This window comes from Camarhynchus parvulus, chromosome 5 (assembly GCF_901933205.1).
Source record: "Camarhynchus parvulus chromosome 5, STF_HiC, whole genome shotgun sequence".
NCBI classification, from domain to species: domain Eukaryota; kingdom Metazoa; phylum Chordata; class Aves; order Passeriformes; family Thraupidae; genus Camarhynchus; species Camarhynchus parvulus.
The window spans coordinates 36,558,889-36,576,510 of record NC_044575.1 but is presented as its reverse complement, the minus strand read 5'-3'; the positions used below and the strand labels follow the sequence as shown (position 1 = coordinate 36,576,510).

The window sequence follows — 17,622 nt, the reverse complement described above, 5'->3', positions numbered from 1 at the left end:
CCTTTCCTCCTCCTGATTTTTTGACAAACTGTCCTCCTGCCAAGGATATTCTTTTAGACTGTGTGAAAGAATTATTATTGGGGGTGGGAGGGAGGAAGTGTTTTATTTCAACTTGTGTCAGCTGCTAAACATTTTTATCCAAGCATGTGTGCATGCAATATGCACAAGTATTAGATAATGCTGAGGGTTGTAACTCCTTTTGCTGCTAAACCCTCAGTTTCACAACAGGCAAGAAATGGAGAATTGAGGTCATGCATATGCCTTGCATGGTTGAAAACCTATCTCTGAAGCAGGAAATTCTCTCACTGAACTTCACTTTCGTCACAGAGGCACAACACATCCACTGACAAACATTAGAAAATAAAAATCAAGGCATCCAGGGCAGTAATGGGAAGGCATGGGCATTTTTAAACTTTATCTGACCTTTTAAACCTCTCTTCTTGGTACTGATTTAGTGGGGATACTTACCAGTATAAGGTGCAAAAGAAATACCTTGCACATTTTCTCCTTTTCTCTCATTATCAGCTGCACTTCACTGTAACTCAAAGGAGTCAGTGGTATGGAGTGTAAGTGAAAGTTATTTTTAAGGAGGGGCCTTATCCATTGCATCCAATAAGGACTACGCAGAACTGTAGATGAGTCTTTGCACTAAAGGAAACTTGCAGTTATAAGTAACTTTCTGATTTCTGGGGGCAACACAGTGGTTGGTATGCTGGTTTAAGTGTTCTTGTCTCTGTAAATCTGGGTTTACATCCAAAGTTTTACAACATCCTGTAACTATAACAAGGATGAAAACTTTTAAAATGTATTTTATGCTGAGATATTTATGCCAATTCAACCTTAAACATGCATACATTTAGAGATATATTATGATACATTGAATCACTAGAAAGTGTTCCTATAGAACAATAAACTGCGTGGATATAAGCATTTTTGCAACTTTGCATCTGTGTCCACACTGTAGTTTATAAATTCTATGTGTGAAGGTAGTCTTAGGATTGCCCTTGCCTTTGCCTTTTGTCTAAGAACTTCTTGGATGACTGGAAATTACAACTGAAATAATTGTTGCTTTTTAATTCATAAGTTTCTGAAATTAGCAATTTCATTCTATCAATGTTTACATTTTCCTCCTTGCTATGAATGCTTAGCAATTGTATGGTAACAATCCAAATAACTCTCCAGCTGTCCTAAGTCTTCCAAAGAGAGCAAGACTAACATACGCACTGGATTTACCACCTTTAAAGTTTGTTTCTTTTAGTTCTGATCTACATGCATGCTTTATATAAAACAGAAATATTTATGAGTGCCTGACTTTTAAGAAATGTAGAAATTCTGTCAGTATGTCACTTTCCCTTGGGTGTGGGGCACCAGCATGGGTGTTGTGGGCAGTGGTGTCCACCTAAAACATGTCCGTCCCTGGATCTGTGGGAGAAAGGAGAATGATCATTTGGGCTTCAACCTGAGGAGCTTTCCTTTCAGAGGATTTCCCTGGAGTATAGCATTCCCCAAGGACTATATTCTGTGGCTGTGATGTTGTATGGTTGGCTTCCCTCAAGGTATAGCACTCAGCAGGCTTGGAGCATCCTGTAAAAGCTCAAAATCAAAACTGAAGCTTGCTTTGTACGCAGCGCAAGCTACCAGCTAACTCCAGCTCCCATCTGCCTTGGCTGAAGTGCTCTGAGCATGAGCAGAAGCATCGTGGTGGGGCTGTTCCACTTGTACACACCCTGACTCACCTGCGTGTGGTCAAGTGGGGAGACATCCAGAGTCTTTTTCAGCCAGCTACTCTCTCCTTCCAATTCTGATCTTATCTGGGATCTACCATCAGAAGAGTGCCTGGATAGTTAACCTCTTTGCCTTAGCTTTGAAGGTCTTCTGTTAGAGATGAGTAGCAGGACAGAAGAAAATAAGGTAGGGGCCAAAGGAGTCTCATATTAAAGGGATAAGTCAGAATACTGGTCATGGTTGTGAGTCATCACATTTGTCAAATGAATGACTCAAAGAAAATCCAGCATGGCCTGTATTTGATTGAGCAGATGTATATGCTTCAGATTGACTCATCACTGTACCCTCTGACTAAATAACCCAGATCAGCTACTGGGTCAACTTCTCTTCAAGCGCTCCTCAACAGAAATTGCACTGCATGGAATCATTTCAGTGTGCAAGAGGGTTTGTCTAATCTCAGTATTAGTGACAAAAAACCCCACAAAAACCAAAAGCAAACAAACAAACAAGTTGGGACTGGACAGTCATATAATAAAGTCATAAAGCAACATCCTTGAAATTATTTGTTCTACTCATCAACTAGACAGAGAGGTGTTCAGTGTAAGAAATTCAAATAAGATGAATGCAAACTTAGTAAATGGTAGGTTAGTATTATTCAGCTTGAGAGTTTCCAATCTTAAATTTGACTGTACAAAGAATATCTTAATCATACAAATCCAGGTTTCAAGCACACTGAATCGGGATATTTAAGTCTATTGTAAAATTGCTCCAGTAGTGACAATGTGCATAGGTAGCAAAAACTAACAAATCTGCCCATCATTCAGTCTTCATTCATTCAAAATCCTTAATCAGCCATCATTCATTCTAAATATTAGATATTAGTTAGCAATAGAAATTCAGCATATTTTAGTGTAAGAAAATTACAGTAGTGTCAATGCTCTGTATCCTGTGCACTACAACTGTAAGAGAGAAAACGTGGTAGCAATCCTCTCAGAGCTTAAGCTGGTTTCAGAGACACTATTAGGAAATGAAGAGTGGTTTCACAACATCATTTTATCATTTTGTAACCAGGTTAGAGGCCAATCATACATGGTCATTGCTGTAAAGTAGATAAGGTCAGAGTTCCTCCCCACTAGTATAAAGTTATCAGTTTAAATACCTTTAATAGTATTTTCTGAGAGAAAAATAGGATATGATTAAACTTTAAATGAACGCACCTCTTAATTTCTAGAGTTGCACAGATATTAAATATGCAATATCTGTTAAAAGCAGTGAGAACCATATGTCTAAATCCTATTAAACTGTGAAAAAAAATTAAGAATGTGGAATGCCTTTCCACAGAATGAATCCAATGATATAAGAAACATCCCAGTGCTCCCTGAGGGCTTTGTGGAAGGATGGGCTCTGCTGTACTGGGTGTTATTTAAGCTCAACAAGAGCCAAAGTAGACTCTGGCCATGACTTACTGCCCTCTACGATAGCAACAGACCCAACAATTATGCCTGCATTTGCAACTGTGGAATGCCTGTCTTAAGGTTATTAAGAAACTACCAAAAATTGTGACCACACCAAAAATTCACTGTCAACAGGGATTGATTCTTTACATTTATTCGTGACTCACGAAAGCAACAAAGTAATGAATGCATCCAGCAGCTGCAGAATAAGGAACCTCCTCTTGTGATTACAGAACTACTTTAAAAGTATGTTGAAATATAACTGTACCAGAATGAAAGATTAAAACGTGTTGTGAAAAATCATGTGTACTTCTTCCATAGCTTCTTTTTTTGACTGAAGAATGTTATTTATAAGTGAGTATGTTATTAAACACTGAACATAGTGCTTTACAGCCAGTAAAAGACAATAGACCAAATGTTACTGTTACCCACAGCTGGAGTGGATTGATAAAACTAGCACATTGTCTTTGCTCACATAGTTTAAAGTCTAAATAAAGATATATGATCAAAAGTGTGAATTAACTTAGCAAGGTGAAAGAGAAAGGGCAAAAGGTGAAAAAAGCTGTATCAGTAAGTTATAAAATGCATAACTGGATAAATATTTTGCTGGGTGCCCTAAGCTTTAAAAAAGTGATCTATGGTTAATGTTTACATTACAGAAATTAAGCATTTTCAAAACAGCACTTGGAATGGAAAGGGATGACACTCGTCCCCCAAAATCTACTAGTGCATTAAAATGAGTCATTGCTTGCATATATGTTATACTTCTCCCTTTACATATGATCCAGTAAACTGTGAAAAAGGTAGGTGTCATTGCTATCATGTCATTTGACAGAGGAACTTACTAGCAATCTATCATTTACACATTTTCACATTTATCTTTTCAACCATATGGTTTTTTTTACAAAAATGAGAGTTGAGAAGCTAGCATGCCATTCAAGGTCCAAGGATGTTCTTCATGAAGAAATCCAATTTTTTTTTTCTCTAACTTCAGCAAAACCTTGAAAGAACAAAGTGGCAACTTTGGGGGAAAAAAATAAAAAAACCCAAAAAACCAAGAGAGCGAGTGGCTAAACACACTGCAGAAAATACTCTCCCAGTTGCATGATAATATAGGTAAAACTGACTAAAAATTCTCCTTTTGCACTGTCCCAAGTATATGATTTGGACTAGTATTAGTTATTCCAACATAAATTCAAGTGTGATTTTTTAACTGACAACCCTTTTGTAAAATATTGCATGTGCTCTACTTTTTCCAGAATAACAACAGTCACATACGGAATTATTTTGTAATGGACATAGTTGAAAAAAAATTTTGGAGCATCTTTGTGTAAATCAGCTCCTGGTAGTTTAAAGAGGGGAAGAAATAGGATAAGGAAATGAATCTGTAATACTGGAAGCATTCAGTGAAAAGAAATTTTTAAAAATTTCAAATTGGGGGGAGTTCGAAGGAGCAGCTGGGCAGGGGTGGGGGAGGCTGCCCCAAGCCTGCGTTGACTCTGTCCCTAGGAAATTGTTCTACCCTTGTAAAGCATAGAGACGAAGTGTTTTATAAGACTTTATGTTCCAAATACAACTATTTTTGGAGTTCTGTGAGTGAGAATTCCAATCTCCCTGACTAGGGAACTATGTTTAATATATCTGTTAGTGTATAAGTCATCTTCTAAAAGGAAAGCAGCTTCATTTTTGCTGTTTTGTGCTAAAATCCACATCAACAAACCCACTGAATGTTACCAATCATCCCATTCCTGCATCTTGAATTAAAACTACTTTCAGTAATTTGTAAAAAAGTCCCAAATTATTGTAAAGACTAAACATTGTGTTAAAATAGAATAAATATTCCTGTGGAAGGAAAGTAAGCTTTTTCTGATGTTTCAGAATTATTTTATGTTGATTTCTCAATGCCCACTTAGTAGACATTTAGCTGGCATCATAAGAACCTGTTCTAGGTCCTGCTGACCTTATTGGAAAAAGAACCAGAACCTGGATTTGTAGATTTTAAAGAACAAAGGTCAAAACTAAATCAACCGCTCCTCTCTAAGAACACGAAAACACAGTGCAACCCTATTACTCAGTGAGGATCTGTTCACTGGAAAATCACTGAGGGAATAATGAGGGGGGAAGAACACGAGAAGAAGGAAAAGGTGAGAAGAAAAGAGAAAAAGGGCAAGTGAGAGTGAAGAGGAAAGAGGAATTTGCTTTTGATGTCACAGTTCTATCAGCTCATGCATTTTTCATGGATACCAACTAGTGCTAAAATAGTGCTGTGCTGACAATACAAGCATGAAAAAAAGCAGCCAGGTTCCCAAACATCATGATACTGGCTTAAAAAAAAAAAAAAAGATTTACAAAAATTTGTAACTCAAAGCTTTCTTTCCCTTCTAATTCATAAGCCTTTTGGGGCTGCCTATTCCAGCATTTCTCTCAAACTTGAGATGTATTCTTTTTAAGGTGACCTGAGGTTCCAATTTAATTGCATCTGCTGAAGAGCTTAAAACAAAGCTAAGTGTTGCAAAATCGCTGCAACCCTGAGCTGGCAACACTAAATGTCATAAGCATGGCGTACCATACCGTTTTGAGGCAAAGTTGACTAAAAATTACCAGATGTTACATACAAGTGCATTAATTCAAGTAGCATTTGTGCCCTTTCCTAGAAAGAAAATAAAAACTGAAAGGGAAGCCAGCTTGTAAAGGAGAATAAACTGGTAGGACTCAGAAATTAACCTGGTTTGTAAGCTTTGTAAACTTAATTTGAGGAAGTGAACATTAACAATTTTCAGTGCTTTTGATTAAAGCCCGACCTTTTAAAAATAAAGTAATTAATGGATTGTATGTGTACATTCTTTTAGGTTTTAGTCACACATGCTACAGCAGTGCCGATTGCTGCCTTTACTTGCAGAAGAAGAAAAACCATGCACAGGTGCAGGAAACAGCACCGGACCTTTATTTGCAGGAACAGCATTTTCAGTTGTTGAATTATTTAGGTATCAGCCTTCAGATATTAACCACCTAAATAGTTCTAAGGACTTTCTACAGTTACTCTGTAGGTTTTTTTATATAAACACTGCACTTAGTTCTGATGAATTAGAATGGATGTGGACTTTCTGTGGTTTTTGTCTTCCAACCTGGTTAGCACTCTTAGGAACGCAATTAATTTAATACTCCAGTTTTAATTACCAATGACACTGTAAATGCATTAGCGTTAAAAAAAAGGTAATGAAAAATGAATACATTAATGAAACCATTTAATGACATTTTCGGTGAACTGGAAGGAAAAGCAATGTTAGGGGGCCAACATACAACCCTCACGCTCATCTTAATTTTATACAATCGCACTTTCTGCAAAATCCACCCGCACGCCCCCGCCCGCGCCGATAGCACTATGGCTCGGGGGCTGTAACTGAGAGAGCAACGTGCCCGGCCCTGCACTGTCAAACGCTGCAATCCGCCGCGATCAGCCCCGCAGGAGACGCGCCGGGGCCCCGCTCGCAGGGCAGGTACGAAGGGCAGAGAGGGGGTGGCTCCGGGGCCGGCGGAGGGTCCCTCCGGGGCCGGCGGTCTCACAGCTGCTCGGCGGCCCCTCGGCACCGGCTGCTGCCGCCGCGGGCGGAGGCGCGGGCGGGCAGCACCGCACGCCGCAGGCTCGGCCGCCCGCCGAGCCATGACCGCCGTGCCGGGGTCGCCGCGCTAAAGCCGCCCGCAGCCCGGCCCGGCCCGGCCCGGCCGCAGCGCCGCGCCGAGAGAACCGCCTTCATCCCCCGGCAGCCGGGCTGCGCGCACCCCCCGCACCGGAGGTCTCCGCTGATAATTCAAAAATGGAGGATGCGCCCTCTCAGCCATTAATTAATAATGTAGCTCGCTGTCTTCCTGTGTGACACACGCTGGAAGGCACCGAGCGGCCAATAAAGATGTAGGGGAGAGCAGGGGAAGGCTCCTCCCCGCAGCTCTTCCTGATTGAGGGCTTGAAGAAGTAGATCAAAAACTTCCCAGGAGCCGACAGGGGGGGGGGGGGGCTGAGGAAAGGGAAGAAACGCGGCGAGGGGGACCGCGCTCCGCACCGACCGAGCGAGCAGAGCCTGCGGCCGCACCAGGTGGGCAGGAGGGGAGGGAGCCCCGCAGCCCCCGCTGGACAGGCCAGAGGCCGGGCTGCCCCCCGCGCCGCGGCCGCGCTGTCCCGTGGCGGCGGAGCCCGGCAGCTGCCGGGCCGGGGCGAGGCGCGGGGCGGGAAGGGCGAGGACCCCAGTCAGGCAGCGACCCGGCAGGAAGGGAAGGAGGGAGATAAATGGTCGGCGCTGCCCCTCCTGGGTGTTTGCTTTGCGGACAGGAGGAGGAGGAGGCGGAGGCGGCGGGGGAGTGGAAGTTGGTCTCCGGCCCGGCGTGTGTGGGTCAGAGGCGGGGGAAAGGGGGTGACCCGAAGGCAGGGGCGCCGCAGGAGACAAAGCGCGGCCGGGGTATCCCCGAGCCGAGCACGTTGCGCGGCTGGCGCGGGGGTTGCCGCCTCCGCCCGCCGCTCGGCGTCATGGCCCCATTGTGAGGCGGGCGGAGGCGGAGGAAGGTGCCGCCGTTGGTCCGCGCGCAGTCCCAGGCAGGCAACGGCGTGTCGGGCACACAAAAGGCTCCGCCGAGCCGCCACCGCCGCTCCTGCTCGCTCCTGCCTTGTCTCCCCCGGGAGGAGGGACACGCCGGGCCCGTTCCCTCCTCCCCGGGCTGGTGGGCGCCTCTGCCTCGCTTAATCCCTCCGTGTTTTTTATTCTCCCCCGTACCCTCTGAAGCCGATCCTGGGGCAGGAAGAGAGCCGGGAGCGGGGCGATGCCGCTGCTGCACCGAAAGCCCTTCGTGAGGGTGAAGCCCCCCGCCGACCTCCGGCCGGACGAGCGTGTTTTCTACTGCAGGGTCACTAACGAGATCTTCAGGAACTACGAGTAAGAAACAGCCCCGCGTCGGTGTCCGCGTCCCTATGTCCGTCCTGCACTCCCCCGCCAACCCCCCCGCGCTCCGGCGGCGGCGGGCAGGGAGCGGCTGGAGCCCCCAACGACTCTGACACCTGGGCGGGCAGGGAGGGAGGAGAGGGGATTCCCCGGATCGCTGCGGGGAGCCTTGCCGGGGGATGTGAGTGGGGGACCGCGGCTGGCGCCGAGCCTGTGCCCTTGCGAGGGGGATGGGGGAAGAGAGGGCGGATCTCTCGCCTGGGGCAGGGATTCCCCTGCCCCTCCTCACCGGGGGTACCCCGCAGCCCCCTTCACCCTCGGGAAAGGAAGACAGCCGGCTCCTTCCCCCTTCTTTCTATCGCTCCTTCCGCGGTGTCGCCCCTGCCCCCGCCGGGGAAGTGAAAGTTGCGCGTGTGGGAGGTGGCGGGCGGCAACGAGCGTCTGCCGGGCTCGGGCTCTCCCTCCCGTCCGCCCCCGCCGGCAGCCGCGTGTCGGCGGCGCTCGGCGCTAGGCCGCCCCGCGGAAGGGGCCGCGCCGGCCCCGCGTTCAGCCGGCGCAGCGGGGCCGCCCGCCCGGCGTGTGCCGGTGCCCTATTGTTGTGCTGACGGCCGGGCGGGGGGCACTGGCTGCCGGGCCCACTGGGCTCCCCGGCCGGCTCCCGCCGCGGTTAACCCCTTGCTGCCGGCCCTCGCCGCGCCGCCCAGGGGCCGCGCTCGCCCCGCCTCCGCGGGGCGCTGCCGGCTGATCCGGTTGGAAATGGCCGGCGGAGCAGCGCGGCGCGGGGTCGCTGCACCTGTCCGGCGGGGCAGGGGTCCCGCCGCCGGAGCCCTCCCGTGCCGGCTGGGCGGGCGGGCGGCGCTGCCGGAGGTTAAACCCCGCCTGAAGCCCAGTGAACGCACCTGTCACCTTAGGAGCTTTTTTCCTAGTGAGGCTTTTATCGCTTCTTCTGTCGCTCTTATATCCTTTATATATTTTTTTCTTTTTTTTTTTTCCCGCATGTACAAAGCTGAACAGGATAGGTGAAATTCCCGTTAGCGAGTGAAGGTGGATGGCACGGGTAGTCCCGAACTTGCAGCCACTCACTTCACTGGTTGTAAGAACAATGGACAGAAAGTATTAGCAAGATGTTTCTAAAAAGCCGATAAATTACGGGTTTTCACCACCGGTCTGATCCAGCAACATTCCCACCTACAAAAGGCCCCCACATCCAAACTATAATTTTTTTAAGATGTGCAGACTAACGAGGTTAAATCTAAAATCCTTTTTGTTTGCAACATATGAAATAAAAGCACACCTAAATCTTTTTCATGTTTAGACTTGTTTTTGTTGTTCAAATACACTTAAAAAATTCTAAAGAAGCTGGATTAGGTAACTTTGAAGGGTAATGCCTTACTGTTCTCTGAACTATATACTCTCAGGGTGCTGATTATGTTGTTGGGAGTTCTGTAAGGAGTATTTTCCTTATAGGGTGTATAAGAACCTAACAAGGGAGAGGTGACAGCCTCCTGTTTCTGTAGGAATTAAGTCCCCCTCCCCTAGCTTCTGATAATTGCTTTGCTTATTGATATTGATTTGCTTATTCTGATAAGCTGCTTTTCTGGATACAATTATTATCACATCATTAGATGACTCTAATGTATTTGTTGACACAGGGAAATATGTTTCAAGTACATGTAGTTTTACTTAAATTTCAGTATGAAAAGTATCCTTTTAAAATGTCTGTCTGTCCTCAAGATGTTTGGTGACTATTCGAAGTATTGTGACAGGCTTATTTATACTGCAGAGATGTTGTCAATAAGTATGAAAGACCAAATTCCTTACTTAACCAAAGTTCACGAATTAAGGAGTAAATTTAGATGTGTTCACACAGGCGATCCCTCGAAATGTCAGGAGGTGGTTAGCTGAGAGGTCAGGCCTTAGAATGTGGTATTTGGGAAGACTCTACAGAAAACTCCGTTATGCTTGTTTTTTGTGTACGGGTGTGTGTGTGTTTTGTTAATGGGTTTGTTTTTGTTGGTTTTATTTTCTGGCCCTTTTTGTTAGGTTGGGTAAAATTGGTGCATTGGATTGGAAAATGTAGTACTGTCTTTACCTAGCAAAGTGTTCTGGTACAGATGGGTTGTAAGTTTAGGTTACTGTTAGTTGTGGCATAATCTGCTGGAGAACATAAAGCTGGTCATTTTTTAGACAGTTTTAAAGACGCTGATCCTTTTCTCTGCTGATTGATAGTGCCTTCTGAAAACAATATTACCTATTTCTTTGCCTAAGCAAGGGCAAGTAGATTAATAGGGATAGGGAGGGCCCACTTCTTAAAAATTGTATTAGCTGTTTCATGAAAGAAAGCCATTGTCTAAGTCAGACTTCTCTGAATCTTCTATTTGAGGGGAGAATTTAAAAATTACAGAGTCAAATTAGATGAAGTGGGCTGTACAGATATATATGATAATCTGAATTCACCCCCTACATCAACTCTATGAATGCTTTTAACTAGTACAAACAGTTAAGACTCAAGCTGGTTTTGTGTTTGTTTTTTGTTGGGTTGTTTGGTGGGTTTTTTGGCAGAGCACAAACTTACTGGTGAAAAGCTGCTTTCATGCATGTGTCAGCTTTAGTAGAGTTGATTAGAAATCATACATTAGTATTACTCTTTTCTATATAAGAAATGGTTCTACTAATATGAGAAAAATTTAGCAAGACTAGTATTTTGTAAAGTGACTTTCCTGTAAAGAATGTATTTCCTCTTTAATTCGAAATACAATCACATAATTTTGTAATCCTTTCAGAAGGCAGAGCCACGTCCTGTTATATTTATCCTTAGTAACAGAAACTGGGAAAGCTGATGTTTTCCATGCTTTGTTACATTCCTGGTTAGAGGGACACACCAGCAAGGAGGGTCTGTGGGGTCAAAGTAGGAAAATCAAGTACGTATGTGCATGAGATATATGGAATGCATGAAAAATATATTGAACCAGTGGGATGTTACCACCAGTCTTTGACACCTTGTCTGTGAAAGTTAATAGCTGATATACATGTGCAGAGAAAGCTACTATTAAAGTGTGGGAAGTCTTATACATGAGGATAGTTTGAAAAAGACCATGATGAGTAGTATAGACACAGTGGTAGGAATGTTTCTCATTCTAGAATGGGGGGTTGGGGGGGGGGGGGAAGAGCAGTTTCTCCTCATCTTCAAAACTTAGTGAAACTTATTTAGAGGCTGACCTGTAGAGTTCTTGGCTACAGTCACATAGAGATCTTTCAAAAGGCTTTTTAAGTGCCCTTAGTTAAATTCGGTGAATTTTCCTGTTTTCTTGGAGAGAAACTCATCACTTAAAATGTATTCCTTGTTGCATAATTAACCTGCAAATATTAAGGAATAGATGTATTTATGATGGTTTTTTGTTTGTTTTGTGCATTATTTGTAATGCAAATTCTTGACTACTTCTGGAGACCAAGAGTATAAGAAAACTCTGATCCAGAATGGCAGAGTTAGTCTTCTCTGATTACCCTCCTGTGGTACACTAAATTACTTGTTCTAACATATGCTAAGAAAGTGAATGGAAGTAAATATTTGCAATAAATGCTCTTGAAGCCCACTAAAAATACAGTCAGTCTTAAAATCAAGAGAAATATTTGGTTAGTTCAAGAGAAAGGTAGCCGTAATTTTTAGGCTGATTTTTATATCCATTGCAAATGTAGTCAGCACAGAGATTGCAAGTAATTTATTTCTTGCTTGTCTTAATGACCTGCCTCCTATCAAATACCTACTGAGTAGTGGCATTAAACTACTACTCAGTGATTTGCTAATAATTTTACAGTTTGCCTTACCTTGCATAGAAAACTAACTAATTAAATGAAAAGAGGCATCCAGCTGAGAAGTTGGTGTTAATTAGAATTACAAAGACAAATTAGTTTTTAGTCCATGCTGCTCGAGTAGTTGAGCTAATGTGGACATCATCAGGGTGCTGCAGTTGCATTTGCAACTGGACTTCTCAAATGCAGATGCACCCATGCCAAGTGACCTCTGTGGATGTGTTTTGTATGAACTTCTCCCTCCATGTTGCCAAGAGTCACAGAGATCTTGAACCAGCAAGGAAGCCCCAGAAACCATAATACCCTAGATAAAGACATAGGTAATGCTCAAGATGTGATGTAGCAGCAGATGCGCTTGCTGTTGTGAAGTGAAGTTGGATGTAGAATATGATCAAGGGCATTATTACCTTTCAAGTAAAGGGAAAGGGTATCACTACTGCTGCTGCTGCCATTCCTTGGTTTGGAGCTGTTGTGTCTTCTTGTCAAGTGTTTTGTGATAACTGATGTGCCCTGGAGAGAGACAGGGACAGAAGGAGTATATTTAGTGGTATACTGTGGGATTTTGTTTTCTCTCAAACCAAGTTAAAGTGAGATCCTTAAAACATTGCAGTGGAACTCTGCTAGCAGACTAAGCCACAGATGGTTTTGATGCACTGTAGGTAAAGATAGCTAAATAATGCTTTCAAAATGGAATGTAGCTGTTTTTCACACTATTTTTTTCTTCCCTGTAAACTCACAGGGGAAAAATCCACACAAAACAAAAGAGGAAATGCGGGAGAATGAAACTAGATACACAAAATATGCTCATATGTAAATGGAACATATTTCCTTCAAATATGTTTCAGTTAAAGTAATCTTAGCATTTTGTACTTGTAATAGTGATGGATTAGGAATTTTTAGAAAGAGGGTTGTTGACTGGGATTTTTAAATTTTTTTTTCGTTGTTTTTTAATTTTTTTTCTCCTTTAAGTTCAATGCTGCTGCTTTAAATAGCATGACTGCCCGGTGTCCCCTCACAAAGAATAACAGCAGCTCTTAAAGGGACACTGTCTCTGTCTCTCCCTTGCTCTCTGATGCCTCCTTGACTTTTTTTTTAACTTTACTTTCATAATTTAAAAAAAATTATATTCTAGTACATTTTTAGTAACTCTTTAGAGTGTTCTTCTGTTTCCTGGCTAAAGACAGTTATCAAGAACCTCTTGGGTAAGTGAGACACAAAAATAGATGTAGAAACACAGCTGAATGAAGATTGAAGTAAGTGCCACTTTATCCATTGAATACCCATCCATAAAAATTACTTTATTCTAATACAGAAATATTGAAATGTAGGGCAAGACAAGACCTGAAGAGATCACATTTTATCTATTCTATCACCTCACAAAAAAACCCAATCCAAACTCACGAAACAGATTTTTGTCTAACCTGTTCTTTAATATGTTTAAATAAGTATAATACACAATAAAGATGCACAAAGAATGACTGACAGCCATCTGTTCTTCATATCTTGAAGAATAGTTTATCTAATTCTCTCTCCTTTGTTCTTGTCCTTTTTGTCTTTAGAGTAAGCAGGCCCACATTATCCATACACTGTCAAATATATTAACTAGGTAGCAGGATAGCAGATGATATAAAAATCTGAAATTCTGTAGCTATTAAATATTATTCATATAATTCATCTATCCCTTCCTCTTCTGTCCTTTTCTCCTTCTTGCAGCTGATGGTTATTCCTAAAGCATGTCTCACTCAGAGGAATCCTGTGCTCATACAGAAAGGATTATCTGAGCCAAGACCCTTCATTGTCCTCAATCTGAAATTTCCATTTTCATTTACAAAATGTTATGGTTCATCTGTCCATCTGCAGTGAACACTGTCATCTGCATCAGTGTCACCGATGAACATTTGCCAGCTTGGGTTTGCAGGGAGACTGCAAGAAAAAACTCACTGTGAACTGTGCAAGTCTCTTAACCTCATTACTAGAAATTATTTGAACAGGTCTATCCTTTTAAAAATGGGAACACTCTGGTTTAGTTTTGGGTTTTTTGTGAAAGGGATGAAATGAAACTTCAGTATAGGTATCTCGTGTAGCATGCAGTTGACTGAAAGTACTGTGTGCTTTGAAATAGCTATGTTGGACTGATAAAGACAAAACAAACCATGGTTTGTCATGTGTATTCAGTAGTCCATTAATATTTGTAAAGGCAAGTAAATGCATTGTCTGAACTGGGGCATATTGAAAGATTGCTTTGCTGTCTGATCACCGATCCATAGTATATGATATGTTTTAACATGGCTTTGTGAATAGATGCATCATCTACTTCATTTAGAAAATGTTTTAATAAGCTGCTGTTCTTCTGACACCTGTCAAAAATGGACAGATTTTGACTAATGAAAGCTCTTCATTCTTGATTCCAATATAATAGCTAGTAAGCAAGCAGTAACAACAATGCAGTTTTAGCCTTAATTGGAAATGTGTGGAAGGAGGAGAATCAATATTTACTAACGGAACAAGGGAGGAAAAGAATCTGTAGGAAAAAATATTTCAGTGCTTTTTTGTAAGAGCTATGCAAACAGTGAAGGAATAAAAACTATTTAGAGAACTACTTGACATTAATTTTTTACCTCTCCCATCTTTTAGTTTGTGAGTTAAGGCACTCAAAATCTGAAACTTATTCAAGTTGCAACATGTTTCTGTGATCTTAAAGTTATTTCGTGTTTGTACAGTTTTAGACGCTCATCTTACAAATATTTGTGGAAATGGGGGAGATGCGAGTACGATATGACACCTATTAAACTCAGTGTGATTATTATTATGCAAAAGGCTTCTTACACATGAATATTTGTTTGCAGCATTTCTAGGTCTTGATTCTCTTACTGTAGTCTGTAATGAGAGGAGACTTTGGTTGTACAATAGCAATTTACCATGGCTGAAAAATGTCAAATACCCCTTGTTATCTACAAACTGTAGGGGAGTAGAGCTGCTTTTGCATTTCATGCTTGTAAAAGATATTTGCAATTTGCTGCTGTATTAACTGTGAGCAAGTTTAAAATGTTAGTCAGAACTCAGTTGTTTTCTTTCTTTCTTCCCCCTCCGACCTTTCTTCCTTTCCAGTGATTTTTTTGAACGCACCATTCTGTGCAACAGCCTTGTGTGGAGCTGTGCTGTCACAGGTAAACCAGGACTCACATATCAGGAAGCTCTGGAATCAGAGAAGAAAGCCCGACATAATCTTCAAAGTTTTCCAGAAGCACTCATCATTCCAGTTCTCTACTTGGCCACCCTTACCCATCGCACCCGCCTGCATGAGATCTGCGATGAAATCTTTGCTTATGTCAAGGATCGGTATTTTGTTGATGAAATAGTGGAAGTACTTAGAAATAATGGTGCAAGGTAAGTATATTTAAAAATACTAATTTTTGTTTGTGTGTGCATTTTTGAACCCAGTCTCCAGGGTAATAAACTCCATCAAACAAATACATCCAAGTGAGGTGTGATGCTTCAGCTGGCGATACTATTACTGTGCTTCTCTACTTTAATTAAGAGCAGGATTGTGTTGCTTGCTTGATACCTTCCCTTAGCTTTGAAGCAGCTGTGGAGATATGACAGTGCTCTCAGGTGTTGACACTGCATGTGTTTTGGTCTGTGTGGTGGATTTGCAAAGGAATGTTGGTTTTTGTGAAAGGTGGATTGTTTGTAGAATAAGATTTAATGAGAAAGTAGGGGAAGATACGAATTTAAAAAACACACAACAGTTTTGATGAGTCATTCAGAATTAATGGCCAAACTACTGAAAGCTTAAAATAATTGATAAATGTTGGATTTTTACTTCTTAGGTAGTGCAAAAATTGTGATTACATTATCAGTGAAGTTGGGAAAGAATTGTATAATGTTTATAATAGTTGATTATCTGGAATTTAGGTTGACAGTGGTTTCTTCCCACTCAGAGTTAGTGTTATACTTACTGTTATACTGGTATATTTACTGCAGATGTTTTTATTGTCATCTTAGACTGATTAAAACCTTGGAAGAATTTTAAACTTCAGATGCATTCTCTCATATCATTGGTACATATGCTCTATAGTATAAATAAGCTTGAGTCTTTCTTTAAAGCAGCTTCTAGGGGAGGTCTAGAAAATGTTCATATTTTGCCTAAATGAGTTTACAGTTTTACCTAATGGAAGCTTAAGATGTGTAAAAACATGCTTAGCTTGGATGTACCTGCAGAATGGGTGCTAAAGCCTTTGTGGGTTCAGCTGTTGCTGCTGGGGTTTTTGTTGTTTGTAGGATTATTTTATTTTGCTTTTTTTCAGGAGGTAGGTGACAGCTTACACTTCAGAGTAGAAGGCACTCCTCTGGGTAGCTTGATACTTAGTGCATAGACTGGTGTTTGTTGGGTGATAGGAGTGGGCTGGTTCAAAATGATCATTGGAGAGCAGTTATTCTGTGTCAGTTTTTGTAGTGATTGATCCAGATATTATTTATGGCAAATTTTGTACTACACCAGGAAGAAAAATCTCGATGCACTGCAGGAGATAAGTTTTAAGGGAATTGGTATGGTTATGTACATAAGGTCAGTGCTTAATAGAAAAGCTTTCCTTCTCTTCACTGCTCTATTCTTTTCAACCAGTAAAGTGTCAGTCTGCAAAGCCAGGATAAGAACAACTTCAGTACGGCTACTGCCTTCTGTATGGAAAACCTGTTCCAAAGTTTCTTTCTGTCTTTCACATCCTTATACTTTTCAAACGACTAGACTCAGGTCACCGCTGGCATTGCAGTATTTTGCTTAGAGAATCAGGTGTTTGTTTGTTTCATTTGTTTATTTAGAAACCCAAATATTATGAACTGTCAGTATTGTTCAGGTGTTCTTTTTCTTTTGCTCGATGAAATGCCTTAATGTCTTCAGATGTAGAAAGCAGTTTGCAAAATAACAGCAAAAAAAATTATTGTTCTTCTAAAAGTTTTTTCCCCTCAAGAATAACTCTTTCTATTCCTTTACTAAAATATTTGCATGCGTGTATTGTAGCTTTCCAAAGATGTTTCCAAAGGTAAAGCTGTGATATCACCTTAAGAGAGTGCTGTGGGTTTTTTACCAGCTTTTAATTCAGCCTTCTTGGTTACTTGAACTTGTGTTGAGATAAACACAAAATTGTTAGATGTGTATGTTCTGCTTTCACTGATCAGTACGTGTATAGGATATAAGTTAAATTTCTTGAGCCTCTGAGATGGATACCATTCAAAAGATTTAAAGTTTCAAATAAAATTTATTTCCATCAGAAATTAGCCTGCTAGAGATTGTATGTTTTAAACTACATAAGTATAAATTGGTGTAAAATGAAGAATAAAAAACTTTCCTTAGCTGATTGTATGCTACTGCTATTGTAGACAAAGGTATAGCAGGGAACTAGTTCCGACCTTTAATACTAAATCCAGGAAACACTGCAAATAGCATGGTAATGCCAAGGGACTTTCATGCTCAGAGGTACATAATTAAAGAATACAAAGTGGGAGGAGGTGAGGTGTAGTTATTTGTGTGCCAATTAACAGTTGACTTTGCCCTGCATTTTGAAGTACTGCATTGGGGATTAAGTGTATCAACTCACTTGTACATAATATGGCTTTCAGCAGAGCTGTTTGCATGTATTTGTCATTTGCAACTATGTTTTTGGGATCTTTTCTAGAAAAAATCATCACAGTCCATCTATATTGTA

The 17,622-nt window shown here is 41.8% G+C and overlaps 1 protein-coding gene across 4 annotated transcripts in view; it reads left to right on the top strand.

The window, feature by feature from the left end:
- Positions 1-6,574: 6,574 nt before the first annotated feature.
- BAZ1A (bromodomain adjacent to zinc finger domain 1A) overlaps positions 6,575-17,622 on the top strand; it is a 64,121-nt gene continuing 53,073 nt past the window's right edge. The window contains exons 1-3 of one of the 4 annotated variants that reach the window (XM_030948623.1): positions 6,575-6,676; positions 7,952-8,101; positions 15,026-15,304. In XM_030948623.1, the coding sequence (XP_030804483.1) occupies positions 7,989-8,101; positions 15,026-15,304 (392 nt within the window). In that variant the 5' untranslated portion in view covers positions 6,575-6,676; positions 7,952-7,988. Of the gene's footprint in view, positions 6,677-7,155; positions 7,271-7,467; positions 7,565-7,951; positions 8,102-15,025; positions 15,305-17,622 lie in introns of those variants that run through there. The other 3 variants (XM_030948622.1, XM_030948624.1, XM_030948625.1) reach the window with 3 other exon arrangements.